Source organism: Hemitrygon akajei, chromosome 4 (assembly GCF_048418815.1).
Source record: "Hemitrygon akajei chromosome 4, sHemAka1.3, whole genome shotgun sequence".
Classification (NCBI taxonomy): domain Eukaryota; kingdom Metazoa; phylum Chordata; class Chondrichthyes; order Myliobatiformes; family Dasyatidae; genus Hemitrygon; species Hemitrygon akajei.
The window spans coordinates 38,208,118-38,224,143 of NC_133127.1; the positions used below are offsets into that span (position 1 = coordinate 38,208,118).

General features: G+C 42.4%; 1 protein-coding gene across 1 annotated transcript in view; it reads left to right on the top strand.

Moving 5' to 3' along the window:
• The window catches only part of abcg2a (ATP-binding cassette, sub-family G (WHITE), member 2a), a 97,941-nt gene that overhangs the window by 44,604 nt on the left and 37,311 nt on the right, over positions 1-16,026 (top strand). The window contains exons 6-8 of the mRNA XM_073042387.1: positions 4,347-4,504; positions 8,364-8,515; positions 9,808-9,912. Of these exons, the coding sequence (XP_072898488.1) occupies positions 4,347-4,504; positions 8,364-8,515; positions 9,808-9,912 (415 nt within the window). The remainder of the gene's footprint in view (positions 1-4,346; positions 4,505-8,363; positions 8,516-9,807; positions 9,913-16,026) is intronic.

Sequence of the window (16,026 nt, forward strand, 5' to 3'; positions counted from 1 at the left end):
TCGATCCTCACAAAAGAAGCCAAATATATTACCGTCTGCCGGCAAGTCCTTGACGATATACTGTATTGTTGTATTTCCACCTTCAAAATTAATTAATTACGTGGCCTCTATTAAGTGTGGCCAATCTGAGTCAAAAACATCCTGTTAGAATTGTGTTATTTTCCGGCATGGAAAACTAACCTCAGGTGATCTGGAAAGGGACACTGAATCTGTGTAGACGCGAATTCATCACAGAGATTTTTCTAACACACCCCAAATAGCTCAGTTGGTAGAGAATTAGACTTTTGGGTCACCATGGGGGCATGGCGGTTAGCGTGAGGCTATTACAGCTCTGGAGATGTTTGGAGTTCAATTGTGACTGTATGGAATTTGTACATCCTCCCCATTCAATGCGTGGGTTTCCTCCCACATTCCAGAGAAGCACCGGTTAGTAAGTTAATTGGCCATTCTAAATTGTCAAGTGATTAAGCTAGGATTAAATTAGTGGGTTGTTGGGTGGTGCAGCTTATTGGACCAGAAAGGTCTGTTCCACACTGTATCTCTAAATAAATAAAGTGAAATATATGTTGAATTAGGTTTTGTGAAACAAATGTTGAATTAGGTTTTATCTTTTCCATTGTCTTCCATCTTCCCATATCTCATTCTCTTTTCTCTGTCCAATTTGATTCCCGTTTTTTATTTCTTCATCTTATTTCTAAATCCTTAACTCTCGACAGCTATGAGGATACATTATTATTCACAATGTTTGGGGGGCCCCAGTGTCCTGCTGCCCTCTTTCTGTTGTTAGCAGTTAGACTTTCAGCAAATACGATAATCTGAAGGGTTGACCCGGTACACAGCAAGGTGGAGCCCTCAAAAAAAAGTGTTCAAGAGTTAGTTTTTGAAAGCAGAGTTACTTTCATGTTAAGCCATATGTAGCAGCAGGGATGTATAATCCTCTCCCCTCCAACAAGTTCACCCCATATATATTTGTTGATGGGACAACTGGTCCTCAGATCTACCTGTGTCTCTAGTGACCACAATCATAACTTCCTTTCCGCATTATCATCCAGAATATGTAACTATAACTTTGTCCCATTCCATTTGGTGATGGTCAGAATCTGTTTGCGTTGCCTGCATTTCTTGTTTCTTCCTGATGGACATAATTACCATGGGCTCTGCAATTCCCCGTTAGTGGGACGTGATGTTATGGTTTTGTTGAAACACAGCTTCACCCTTACGAAAGTGGGGAACAGCCCTATTTAAAAACTCTTTGCAAGGACTTGGGTGCATCCTTTCTGATAACCAGACCAAAATCTTTCACATGCCTCCCCACCATAGTGGACCTCTTCAGGAGGTGGTGCGTGAAGAAGGTGCCATTATCACTGAGGACCTTCGCCAACTTGGACATGCCCCCTTCGTCTTACTGCCATCAGGGAGCCTGAAAGCACACATTCAATGAGTCAGGAATAGCTTCTTCCCCACTGGCATCAGATTTCTCAACCACCTCTTTATTCTTTTTATTTTGCACTATTTGCTTTTTTCGGTAATTTATAGTAATTATTATGTCTTTTCACTGTTCTGTTGCTGCACAGCAATGATTCTCATATAATCTAAGTCAGTTATATTATTATAGCAAAATAGTTGGTGGAACGGATAATGAGAAACATTACGTTCAGATTACGGATGATAAGGGATTTCAGGATGATCACAATCCTCTCACTTCAAAAGTAGTCAAGAAATTTCTAATGTCTCCTAAAGTTTTTTTCCAGCCTGAAACGTTCTAAATCCTTTCGTTATCCAATTAAGATATTATCCAGCCTTCCCTTTATTAGCCATCAGTCACCAATTCAGACCAAATTAATTTGTACTCCATTCGTTCTCTTTGCACCCACTGCAGAAATCATTCCTGAATCTAAAGAGCTTTATTTTCCTAAGTAATTATTTTGGGTTTCAATTATCTTAAAGATTTTCCAGTTTATAGTTTCAGCCTCTGTTTATTGAAGCTATCTTGAAACTGCTTTTTGACTGATGTCTGATGGTCTAAAAGTAAAGGACTTGCAGATAGAACATAGAAGAGTACAACACAGGAACAGCCCCTTTGGCTGCACAGATATCAGTCTCTTCTGCCTGCATGTGATCTGTGTCCCTCCATTCCTGCATATGCATGTGCTTTTCTAAAAGCCTCTGAAACACCACTATCATATCTGCTATCATCATTTCCTCCAGTCATCCATTCCTGGCACCAGTCACTCCCTGTGCTTTTTAAAATAAAACTTGCCCTGCATGTCTCCTTTAAGTTTCCTCCCCTCCGCTTAGCTGCACGTTCTCCAGTATTTACTACTGTGTTTAGTTCTGGTCACCTCACTACAGGAAGGATGTAGATACTATAGAGAGAGTGCAGAGGAGATTTACAAGGATGTTGCCTGGATTGGAGAGCATGTCTTATGAGAATAAGTTGAGTGAACTTGGCCTTTTCTCCTTGGAGCAACAGTGAAAGAGAGGTGTCCTGATAGAGGTGTATAAGATGATGAGAGGCATTGATCGTGTGGGTAGCCAGAGGCTTTTACCCAGGGCTGAAATGGCTAACACAAGAGGGCATAATTTTAAGGTGCTTGGAAGTAGGTACAGAGGGGATGTCAGGGATAAGTTTCACACGGAGAGTGGTGAGTGCATGGAATGGGCTGCCGGCGACGGTGGTAGAGTTGATTACAATAGGGTCTTTTAAGAGTCTTTTACATGGAGCTTCGAAAAATAGAGGGCTATTCAATAAGGAAATTCTAGGCAGCTTCTAGAGCAGGTTACATGGTCGGCACAACATTGTGGGCCGAAGGGCCTGTAATGTGCTGTAGATTTCTATGTTCTATGGACTGCTCTGGAAAAGTGTCTGTCCTATCTACCCATCTCATAATCTTACAAATTTTTGTCAGTAGTTTGAGAAGCTTATCCTGAAAACACTTGAGATACAGAGAGTACAACAGACTCTCTGTAACAGGATGTAAAATATCAGAAAATACCTAAAATGCTCAGTAAGTTGGTCAGCATCTTTGGAGAGAGGAAGAGTTGATGTTCCGATGGATTTGTTTGTTAGACGATGTTTTGCATTTTGCATCTGTATGAAGCAAGGAACATCTGATCAACCAGTCTATGCCATCGTGGTCCTTGCACCATATAAACACTTTATTCTGCACTTTTTAATAGTTTTATCTAGTTCAGCTACGTCACTACACCATTAGTCTGCATGAACAAAGGTGAGCCTTTCTCTGTGCTGCAGTAGATGTAACAAAAATAAACCAATTACCTCTCCCCCAGATGCAGTAGAGTTAACATCAAAGGGTTTTTAACATTAAAGACAACATCAGCATTAACATCAAATGCATCCTAAACCCAACAGAGTTAACATCAGAGCATTCTAACCTCAGTCGTTATTGCAAAGCGAGTTAAAACTGCATTTCACTGGATAGAAACATAGAAAACCTACAGTGCATCACAGGCCCTTCGGCCCACAATGTTGCGCAGACCAGGTAACCTACTCTAGAAGCTATCTAGAGTGTTCCTGCTGCATAGCCCTCTATTGCTGCTTTTAAAATCAGAATATGGAGCATTCAAGCCCTTCCCCCCCCCCCCCCCCAATCTGATCAGACTGCCGCTTGCAGTTCAAGGCGATACATTTCCAAGTCAGAATGGTACAGAATCAGAAAGAGATTTATTATTTTGATTTAGATTATGTGAATTTTTTTGTTTTGTGGAGCATTACAGTGCAAAGACTTAAAAGAGCAATAATATCATAAGCAACAAGGAATGACTCGGTAGTGTTTGTAGGTTCTTGGATAATTAAGATATTCAATAGTTTTGGAATCGCTGAGTGTGACTGAGAGGAATCTGCTGGTAGTGGTGTTCTCGTACATCTGCTCATCTTTTTCCTCTTGGTGAAAGTAACTAGCACAATTTGTAGGTGTGCACACTCTAACCATCCGTGCTTGTGCTAGAGCAAATGAATATTTAGGGTGTTTGATGGAATAGTTGCTTTGTACTGAATGGAGTTGAGTTTTTTTATCACTATCATTATCATTAAAGATGTTGAATAAAAACAGGCTTGTTCTTCCTTGCTAGACACTTTTCCTACAGGATCTCTTGGGCTGTAATTCCCAATTGTTGCCAATTTTCTGTTTCATTAAATGAATTTGTTTCTAACGTGGGACCTCAGTGTCAGAACTACCAACAAGTCTTCAGGTAGGTGGAGATGAGTCGATGGCCAGAGCAGCCGTGATCTAATTGAATGGTGGAGCAGGCTCGATGGGTCAGATGGCCTCCTCCTGCTGCTCTTTATTGTGTTCATTTGGTTTCCCTTTTAATGATTGAAACAGGTCGGAACTCCATTTATTCGGGGAGTGTCTGGTGGAGAAAGAAAGAGGACAAACATTGGAATGGAGTTGATTATTGATCCATCCGTCTTGTTTTTGGACGAACCCACCACTGGATTGGACGCCAGCACAGCACTTGCTGTGCTACGCTTGCTACAAAGGTGCCTAGCTGTGCCACTGCGAGGGCGAGGGGTGGGAGCGGGAGAGGGGGGTAAATATACTACTTAAAGTAGAAATTTGAAATGGGTATACAGGCGAAGGTTTGTATTAATGTGGAAAGTAGGAGTAGATTAAATAACAAAACTGGCTCAAGGTGGCAAAGTGGATTGCAATGAGACAAAAAATGAACTTGGCCTGGAGGAGGAGAGATTACTTGCCTCCGATTCAGTACCAAGTCTTGTTGCCATTGAGAAATAAAGAAAATATTGACATCTTTGTTAATTCATTCAGGTTGTAAAATGTGTGAAGATTTTAATTGGATAATTCTTAACATATTTCCTCAAAAATATTTAATTGGGAAAAGTGAGCACTTAAGACTGAGGAGAAAACTAACAAATGTCAGGGCGTTAGGAAAAAGCAGGAAAGCTCTAAGAGGACCTATCTTAGAATAAAGTGAGTGGCTGGTCTGTAATGCTGTAACAGTCATGTGCTATCTCAACTTGCTCACGGTGTTTAAGGCTACAACAACAGGGTATACACTCAGTGACCATACATTTATATACTTTGGGGTGTATGGGATGGTTTGATCCTGACTAAATATCAGGAAATGCCAATAGCTATTATATAGCTTCTCCCACCCAAGACAATATATATGTTTAATGGCATATATAAATCTGATGTAATGCCCGACGATCTCTTGAAATCAGTAATTATAACTCTGCCAAAAATTCCTGGAACTATTGACTGCAAAAATTATAGAACGATCAGTCTTATGAGTCACATAATAGAGATTTTGTTGAGAATTGTTCTTAGTTGAATTAAAAACAAGTTAAGGTCAGAAACTTCTAAACTGCATTATGGGTTTATTGAGGATAGTGGAACTAGGAACGCAATTTTCATACTATGAATGCTTTCAGAAAGGGCAATTGAATATAAAAATGATGTCTTTTTATGTTTTATTGATTTCACTAAAGCATTCGACAAAGTGCAAAATGAAAAATTATTTCAAATTCTCGCTAAACTAAACATTGACGGAAGGGTCCAACAACTGCTTCAAAATTTATATTGGAATCAAATGGTGGCAGTAAAAATTGATGATTTTAAGCAGGTGGACTAAAATTCAAAGAGGAGTTAGACAGGGATGCGTTGCCTCACCAGAATTATTTAATATCCATAGTGAAATGATTCTCAGAGAAATAGAAGACCCGGATGGCATAAAAACACAAATTACACTGCAGATGCCATGGTCAAATCAACACATACAAACACGCTGGAGGAATGTCCTGACGAAGGGTCTCGGCCCGAAATGTTGACCGCTCGTTTCCACGGATGCTGCCCGACCTGCTGAGTTCCTCCAGCATGTTTGTACGTCTAGATGGGATAAAAATTGGAGGTGTTAACATCAACAATATAAGATATGCAGACGATACCACCCTCATAGCAAGTGCTACAGAAGACCTACAAATCCTCCTAGACAAAGTAGTACAAATAAGTGCAGATTTTGGTCTAACCATCAACTGTAAAAAAAAACAAATGTATGGTAATATCAAAACAGCAGGATGCTCCCAACTGCCAATTGTACATTGGTAACCAAGAGATTGAACAAAAGACCAGCTTTAATTATCTAGCTAGCTTTATATCACAAGATGCTAGAAGTAAAGTAGATAGATAGATAGATAGATACTTTATTCATCCCCATGGGGAAATTCAACTTTTTTCCAATGTCCCATACACTTCTTGTAGCAAAACTAATTACATACAATACTTAACTCAGTAAAAAAAAATATGATATGCATCTAAATCACTATCTCAAAAAGCATTAATAATAGCTTTAAAAAGTTCTTAAGTCCTGGCGGTAGAATTGTAAAGCCTAATGGCATTGGGGAGTATTGACCTCTTCATCCTGTCTGAGGAGCATTGCATCGATAGTAACCTGTCGCTGAAACTGCTTCTCTGTCTCTGGATGGTAGAAGTAAAAAGAAGAATTGCCATTGCCAAAACCAACTTCCAAAACATGAAACCCATTTTTACCAACAGGCACATTTCTATGACAACAAGGCTGAGGCTACTAAAATGTTACATCTGGTCAATCTTGCTGTAAGCTTCTGAAACATGGACTATAATACCAGAACTCCAAAGAAACTTAGAAGCAACAGAAATGTGGTTTCTTGGAAGAATGCTAAAAATATCGTGCCACACTAAAAGCTTTTTAATGAGAACGTTAAATGAGAGGAAACTTAATTTCCTGTGCCATGTCATCAGAAAGGGAGAAATAGAATGCCTTACATTGCAAGGCCGTATGCCTGGGAAACGCGGAAGAGGAGGGCAAAGAAGGAAATATACGGACACTGTGAAAGAACTAACAAATCTAAATGTGCGAGAGATCATTGCCTCTGCGAGGGATTGTTTGATGTGGAGAGCTATGATCGCCCAAGCATGTAACGCGCAAGGCATGTGAAGAAGAAGATATACTTACTGCTGATCTCCTGGGATTTTCACACACGACAGTTTCTAGAGTTTACAGAGAATGGTGCGAAAAACAAAAGATCATCCAATGAGCAATAGGAAGGCAACAGGAACTCAGATAACCACGTGTTACAACAGTGGTGTGCAGAAGAGCATCTCCGAATGCACAATGCGTCAAACCCTGAAGTGGATGGGCTACAGCAGAGGAAGGCCATGAACTTGCACTCAGCGGCCACTTTGTTGGGTACAGGATATAAAGCGGCCACTGAGAATAGATCAGTAGATCAACTGGGAAAGTGGGCCAAGGAACAGCAAATGGAATTCAACACAGACGGGTGCAAAGTGATGTATTTTGGGAAGTTGAGCCAGGGCAGGATATATACATTGAATGGCAGGGCCTTGGGCAGTGTTATAGACAGTAAATCACAAACCCCTGAATGTGACAACACTGGTGGACAAGGTGGTGAATAGGGCATGTAGCACATTTGCTGGTCAGTCAGTCGGTCAGGCCACTGAATAATAGAATTGGGCTGTTATGTTACAGCAGTGTGAGACATCATTGAGACCCTACCTGGATTAGTGTGTGCAGTTCTGGTTTTCACACTCTAGGAAGGGTGTGATTAAGCTCGAGAGAATGCAGATATTCACAAGGTTGGGCTTGAAACTGGATGGACTGGCCCCTATTCTCTGGAGTGAAGGAGGCTGAGTGGTGGTCTTTGGTGACATAGCCGGTCATTCGCTCAGAGTAAGAGAGTCTGGAGGTGGAGGGCCCAGGTTGTGGATGAGAAGGGAGAAAGTGAAACATGGTCTCAGAGTCAAGTCTCTGACATGGGTTGGTAGATGTATGGAAAGAGCAGCCAGAGGACGTGGTAGAAACAGGTGCCCTTACGATGACTGTAAGATACTTAGACAAGTACATGGATGGGAAAGGTTTAGAAAGACAAGGTTCAAGTTCAGGCAAATGGGACTAGCTCAGTGGGGCCTGTTTCTCATATGACTTCTTTGCCCACTCTCCTAACCTGCCCAGGTCCTTCGGCAGACTCCCTGCCTCTGCAACACTACCTGCCCCTCCACCTACCTTTGTATCGCCTTTACACTTGGCCGCAATGCCCTCATCCAGGTGATTAACAATAGGGACAATTAAGAGGCTCTTATTTAGCACACGGGTGTAAGAAAAATGGGTTATGGGCTGTGTAGGAGGGAGGGGTTAGATTGATCACAGAATAGGTTTATATAGGTCACCACAGCTTTGCGGGCTGTAGGACCTGTGCGGTACTGTTCTGTTGTTTTCCTTATCTGATCTCAGTCCTGCTGCAGGGTTTTGAATTGAAAAGTTGAAAGCTTTGCAGACGTCTGTCGTGAGAACTTACTCTGTTCACTTCTGACTTTCCCTAGGATGTCAAGGAAAGGTAGAACTATTATCTTCTCAATACATCAGCCGAGGTATGCTATCTTTAAGCTGTTCGGCAGTTTGACTCTTCTGGCCAATGGCAGACTGGTTTACCACGGCCCATCCAAAAAGGCACTGGACTATTTTTCTTCAGTTGGTGAGTTGCTTGTTAATTGACCAATGGTTTACTACTGAGATTTTAGGTTAACCAGATTAATGAGATCTCATTCCACTTTAGTTTTGTTATAAAGTTCAGCTCAATTACTAACAGTGCAGATGCGCTCAGTGCTCAGGGTACACCTGTACCATGACTTAAGCTCATCACCCCTACTGAGGCACGGGCCACCAACAGCGGCTCGCCAGAGGCCTCTGTCTTGGGCTAAAGGTTGATCGGCCCTGTGGCTTCCGCTTTTACTACATCATACATCTTCCAGGCAAAGATCGTTCCTCTCCCAGGGATGAGGTCTTTGGAGCTCCTGTTGGCATATCTGTAGCTCTGGGTTTTTACGGGTGGGGTTACTAGCCAGGATACCCAACCCTCCTCCATTTGCAGCCGGGCTTTGAGTTGTCCACCTGCTTGTTAATGCAAATGGGCAAATGCAGGAGGCACCTAATAAAGTGGCCACTGAGTGTATAGTGGATCTGAATTTCCTGGGGACATTATTCCAAGAGGAGGTGTTTACAGACTGTTAGTTCTGTATTAGTCCCTGGATAACCCCAGGAGCCTGTGAGCAGGAGGGATACTGCACCCATTATAACGTCAAACACAAGGAAATCTGCAGATGCTGGAAATTCAAGCAACACACACAAAATGCTGGTGGAACACAGCAGGCCAGGCAGCATCTATAGGGAGAAGGGGAGGACCCTCCTGACGAAGGGTCTCGGCCCGAAACGTCAACAGTGTTTCTCCCTATAGATGCTGCCTGGCCTGCTGCGTTCCACCGGCATTTTGTGTGTGTCGATTGTAACGTCAGACTGATTTGATGGTTCATAGACCTATTAGTCATTGAGAAGTTGGCATGCGGTAAAGTGGTTAAGGGGTTTGTCTAGTTATCTGAAGTAATCGCTAGTTCAAGCCTTGGCTGAGGCTTGCGCGTGTGTCCTTGAGCAAGGCACTTAACCACACATTGCTCTGCAACGACACCGCTGCCAAGCTGTATGGGTCATAATGCCCTTCCCTTGGACAACATCGGTGGCATGGAGAGGGGAGACTTGCAGCTTGGGCAACTGCCGGTCTTCCACAAAAAAAACCTTGCCCAGGCTTGCGCCCTGGAAACTTTCCAAGGAGCAAATCCATGGTCTATTGAGACTAACGGAAGCCTACACTACACAGTCACTGAGAAGTATTATCTGCCAGCAGTGACTAGTCAGATTAAAGAAGCAGTTTTATTTTATGGGTGAGCATGTTCTCTTATTTTAATTTACTCTTCCTCCTGTAATATTAAACAGGATACAGTTGTGAGTCATTTAACAACCCTGCTGATTTTTTTCTGGACATCATCAATGGAGACTCAACTGCGGTGAGCGTACAACCTCTTACAGAAGTTGATCCAGGTACGGTTGCCTTAATATTAGCTGGTTGTCTAAAGTACTTTATTTCCCACACTGCTGTCTTTCAGGTGTTTAGCTCCTTTTCTCTTTTAAAGTCATGTCCTTGCCTACAATAAAAATGCCTAATTAGCAGTATGAAGCATTCTGACCCAGCTTTATCCAATACTGGGTGAAGGTAAAGAAGCATCCATCTTGTCGGATCAGAAAGGCTCCACGGCCCGGATAAATTGTTTAAAATTTATTTGCGAGATGCAGGCATCATTGAAAAATTTGGCATTTTAATGTGTACACTCAGTTGTCAGAAAAGATGGGCTGGGAACCCCTATCGAACTACTGTAGAAAAAGCTTGATATAACTCACAACATTGCTGGACCACTTCAAAGAACAGTTAAGTGTCAACAGCACTAGCTTAGTTTAATGTAAGGTTTAATGAAGCAGTTACTTTTTGAAAAATGTCTTATTTTATTCATTGTGTAGATATGGCCTTCATAGACAACATCAACATTTAATGCTGTCCAATTTGCCCTTGATATCAGTGCTTCTTTAGCACAGGAACAGGCCCTTCGGCCCACAATGTCTGCGCTGAGTATGAAGCCCTGCACATCCCTTTAAGCTTTCTCCCCTCATCCTCTAAGATCGGATGTTTCCATGCTGGGAAAAAGTCTCTAACTATCCATCTTCTCTGTGCCTCTCATTATTTTATAAACCTCTGTCAGGTTTCCCCTCAGCCTCTGATGCTCCAGAAAGAACAACCCAAGCTCATCCCCTCCAATCCATGCAGCATCCCAGTGAACCTCTCCCAAGGCTTGCTGTAATGCAGTGACCAGAACCCCATACACTACTCCAAATGTGATTTAACCAACGTTTTATACGGTGGGAAAGTTGTATGTTAGGTCATTGTAGAGGGAAGCTCAGGAATGATCACATTGCTCCTTGCGTGTGTGTGTGGAGACACCTACTGACCAGGTAGTGTAAGGACACCAGATGGTCTTCTCTCAAAAAGCCAGTCAACAAGATTGGGTATTTTAGGTTTCCAATCACCTTCAAATGTTGCTGATATTTTCTTTTGGAGCAGTTTATCAGTATAAAACTTGTGCCAACTAAAGAAGTTTTTCATAAGGAAGCCAAGGGATTGTAACTTTTGATCAAGACAAAACAAGTTAGGGCTATTTCTCTAAAACTAGTAAATTGGTTTATTGTTGTCACGTGTACCAAGACACAGTGATACACTTTGTATTACATGCCATTCATACGGATCATTTCATCACATCGGTGCATTGAGGGAGTACGGGGCAGCAAATATCAGACTGCAGAGTAAAGTGCAAGGCCAGAATGAGGTTGTGTCCACTCGTTTCATACTGGGGATTGTGGAACAGCAGGATAGGAGCTGTTCATGAGACCGTGGTGACTGAGAGATGACGTGGTGCTTTGCTTTATGAGTATAGGATGGTTTAGCAGGGCTGACGTTGGAATTCGTTTATTATCATCACATGAACCAGGGTACAATGAAAAACCAGGGACAGTATTGAAATAAAGGCATTGAGAAGGTGGTGTGGGAGTCTGAGCTAACAGATTGTTATTAATAAATCCATCGGAAATTCAGGACAAACTGTGAATGTGGGACTCACTGTCACCCGCACAGGGATCTGCTCAGACAAACCAGACTTGCTTTTAGGACGAAGCTATTAAGTGAAATTCAGTATTTCTGTGATATATACAAAAATCACAACTGACTACATTAGGGTTGCTAATTCCCTGTGCCAGACGGGATATATCCCATCTTCCTTGCTATGGGAAGCGAGGGAAGAGATTACTGCTCCTTTGGCGATAATCTTTGTGTCTTCACTGGACACAAGATTATTACCACGTGATTGGTGACAAATGTCATTCCTTTGTTCTAGAAGGGGAGTAGGGATAACCCTGATAATTATAGATTAATGAGTCTTAAGTTATTGGAGAATAATTTTAGAGCCAGGATTTATGGACATTTAGAGAAGCATAGTCTGATTAGGGATGGTCAGCATGGCTCTGTGAGGGGCAGGTCATACCTCACGGGCCTGATTGAGTTCCTCGAGGATGTGACAAAACACATTGAAGGTAGAGCAGTGCATTGGGTGTATATGGATTTTAGTCAGGAGCATGGTAATGTTGCCCGTGGAAGGCTCATTCGGAAAGTCAGGAGGCATGGAATTTAGAGAAACTCGGCGGTGTGGACTCGGCATTGACTTGCCCGTTGAAAGTGGACATTGGCTGTGGATGGAGCATGCATGGATTTGATGCAGAAAGAGAAACAGAGGGCAAGGATGACTGGATTGTTATAGAGCAAAAAAAAGATGAAAAGTTTAAAAATGTAAATTTGTCGACTTTACCATTAGTGGATCATACGTACTTCTCACTACCTCAGCAAAATAGCCGACATAATCAAAGACTCCACTTACCCCAGACAATCTCCTCACCCTCCCATTGGGCAGAAGATACAAATGGCTGAAAGCACGTAGCACCGGGCACAAAGTAGCTTTAATCCTGCTGTTATAAGACTATCGGACTGGCCCCAGTATGATAAAATGAACTTGACCTCACAGTGTTCCTTGTTATGACCTTGCACCTTATTGTCTACTTGCATTGCATGTTCTCTGTAACCACAACACTTTATTCTGCATTCTGGTATTACTGTCTCAATGCACTGTTGTAATTCGATTGTTTAATGTCATTTCCAGTACACTAGTGTAAAGGAGAACAAAATAATTGTTACTCCGAATCTGATGCAGCACAAAAAATAACCACAATAAGGTAAAGAACACAATAATTAAAATACATGATCAATGTAAATACATAAGATAGCTTTATATAGACTGGTTGTATGTACATAAAGTGATGTTAGATACAAGGATGTCTATATATATATATATGATGACAGACAGGAAATGATAAAGTAGCGGTGGTTGGTTTGGGGTAACTATTTTTGAGTCTGGTGACCCTGGGGTGCATGCAGTGTAGCCTCCTCCCCTCCCTGAAGGAAGTGGGACTAACAGCCCAGGAGCAGGGTGGGTGGGATCCTTTGTAATATCACTGGCCTTTCTGTATATATGTCCTTGATGGTGCTGGTGATGTGTTGGGTAGTTTTAACTGAAGAGCCTCCCTACCCACCGCAGTGCAGTTTCCATACCATGAACTGCAGGAGTGCAGGTATACCTTCCTTAAGGATCTCTGCTGGGATCCAGTCCGGATCAGTGACACTGTTGCCTTTCAAGCTCCTGAAGACATCATGGTCCCTTTTCATACTGGGAGATTCTCCCATGTCTTCTCTCACAGGTCTCTGGAAAATTTGGTTAGTAACCTCTAGTTCGGAGTGCTGCCGTGGTTAAAAAACTCTTGAAAGTGCTCTCTCCATCGATCCTTTAACAAGTTCTCCCCATCCTTTGAACACGGGGAGATTAATCCACAGGAACCTGGACCATAGACTTCTTTAGTGGGACTGAAGAAGCCATTCATTTCACCACAGTTTGTCAGTCTCTAGATTTCTAGGGCTTTCTTAGCCCACCAGAATTATTTGGCCTCCTCACCCTGCGCTGAACATTTGCCTTGGTTCTGGAGTAAGCTTCTCGTTTGGCCTTGCTGCCATTGTCGTTCTGCCAGGCACCAATGGCTTTCCTTTACTTGGAGATAAATTGTACTGTCTCTATGCCGTTATCATCAAACCAGTCTTGATGTTTTCTGGACCCAGGATGTTCTTGCAGGTATAGAGGATGGTGATCTAAGCAGACTCCAGTGTTCTTCAGTATCTTCCAGATGTTCCCGTTGGAAGTTTTCCCCTAACAAGGTCTGAAGGTTCTGTTGGGTGGCGGTGTCAAGCAAGCTCTCGAGTTTTAGTCTTGGCCTGGTCTGCTGCTTATGAACCCCCCTCTTTTTCATGAGGGTAATGGACATGGTTGTGCAGATCAGGTGATGATTTGACCAGCTGTCATCCATGTCAATCAGGCCCTTTCAATGTCAATCAGGCCCTCAGTCACTTCATGGTGGTCCCTCGCTCGTACAATGACATAGTCAATGAGATGCCACCATTTAGATCGGGGGTGTTTGCAAGATGCCTTGAATTTATTGTTTGGGTGGAAGAGAGTGTTTGTGATGATAAAATTATACTCAGCACATGTGATTAGAAGTGGTACCCCATTTGACTGATGTCATCAAGGCCTTCCTTTCCTATTGTACCCTTCCAAAGGATGAAGTCCTGACCAACCCTGTTATTGAAGTCCCCCAAGAGAATTATCTTGTTGTCCTTGGGGAAGCCTCTTCTTCATACTCATGTGAGTCTAGAGTTGGTGTATAAGCACTCACAACGGTTGTCAAGCACCAAACGGATCAACATGAGATGTTGAGTAGACCCCACGGGAAGTTCAGAAAGTTGACTGACAAGGTGATTCTTATTGCAAACCCAACACCATGGATCCTGGGCTTGTCAGCTGCCTTCCCTGTCCAGAAGAAGATGTTAACCATGCTTTTCCTCCTTCAATTGTCCTGCACTCTTGAAGCACCCACGTTCCTTGCTCCTGAAGGTCTGGGGAAAGGAACACCGGGATGCCCTGTAGCGCTACCAGGGGCTCTGCGTGGTTCAAAGAGCCTAATCCACACGAAATCGGTGGGTCGCTGTCAGCGTGGTTCACAGAGCCGGGAGGGTCTACTCCGCGCTGTATCCTTAAATTCCCGCCCGCTGCCTGTAAGGAGTTTGTTCATTCTCCCCTTGATCACACGGATTCCCTCCCATAGTCCAAAGACATACTGGTTGGTAGGTTAATTATTCATTGTAAATTGTCCCGTGATTAAATCAGGGATTGCCATATGGCACGGTTCAAAAGGCCCGAAGGGGCCTGTTCCGAGCTGTATCTCAATAAAGTTAAAGTAAAATATATCTACTAAATGTTTACCAATATTAATAAAAACTTAAGACTCTCAGATATTGCTGTTTAAAGGCCAGTTAATGAGAGGATGAAGATGCATCTCTTTTTGCTTTTCATGTTCTCGTTATCTATTGCGATGTATTTATACTTTCACTTGCACCCTTTGTTGTCTTTTATGCTCTGGTTGATCTCTCAATGATCCTGTTTACAGTTAGTATTCTATAGATCTGCTGAGTTTGCCCACAGGAACAAGTACAGTGGCATGCAAAAGTTTGGGCACCCCTGGTGTAAATTTCTGTTACTGTGAATAGAACGTAGAACATAGAATAGTACAGCACAGTACAGGCCCTTCGGCCCACAATGTTGTGCCAAGCCTTAAACCCCCACCTTAAATTCCTCCAATAGCTAAGTGAGTAAAAGATGATCTGATTTCCAAAAGGCATAAAGTTAAAGATGACACATTTCTTTAATATTTTAAGCAAGATTACTATTTTTTCCCATCTTTTACAGTTTCAAAGTAACAAAAAGGAGCAAAGGTTTGGGCACCCTGCATGGCAGTACTTAGTAACACCCCCTTTGGCAAGTATCACAGCTTGTAAACGCTTTCTGTAGCCAGCTAAGAGTTTTTCAATTCTTGTTTGGGGGATTTTCGCTCATTCTTCCTTGCAAAAGGCTTCTAGTTCTGTCAGATTCTTGGGCCATCTTGCATGCACTGCTCTTTTGAGGTCTATCCATGGATTTTCGATGATGTTTAGGTTGGGGGACTGTGATGGCCATTGCAAAACCTTCAGCTTGTGCCTCTTGAGATAGTCCATTGTGGATTTTGAGGTGTGTTTAAGATCATTATCCTGTTGTAGAAGATCATCATCCTCTTTTCATCTTCAGCTTTTCTACAGACAGTGTGATGTTTGCTTCCAGAATTTGCTGGTATTTAATTGAATTCATTCTTCACTCTACCAGTGAAATGTTCCCCGTGCCACTGGCTGCAACACAAGCCCAAAGCATGATCGATCCACCCCCATGCTTAACTGTTGGAGAGGTATTCTTTTCATGAAATTCTGCACCCTTTTTTCTCCAAACATACCTTTACTCATTGCGGCCAAAAAGTTTGATTTTAACTTCATCAGTCCACAGGACTTGTTTCCAAAATGCACCAGGCTTATTTAGATGTTGTTTTGCAAACTTCTGACACTGAATTTTGTGGTGAGGACGCAGGAAAGGT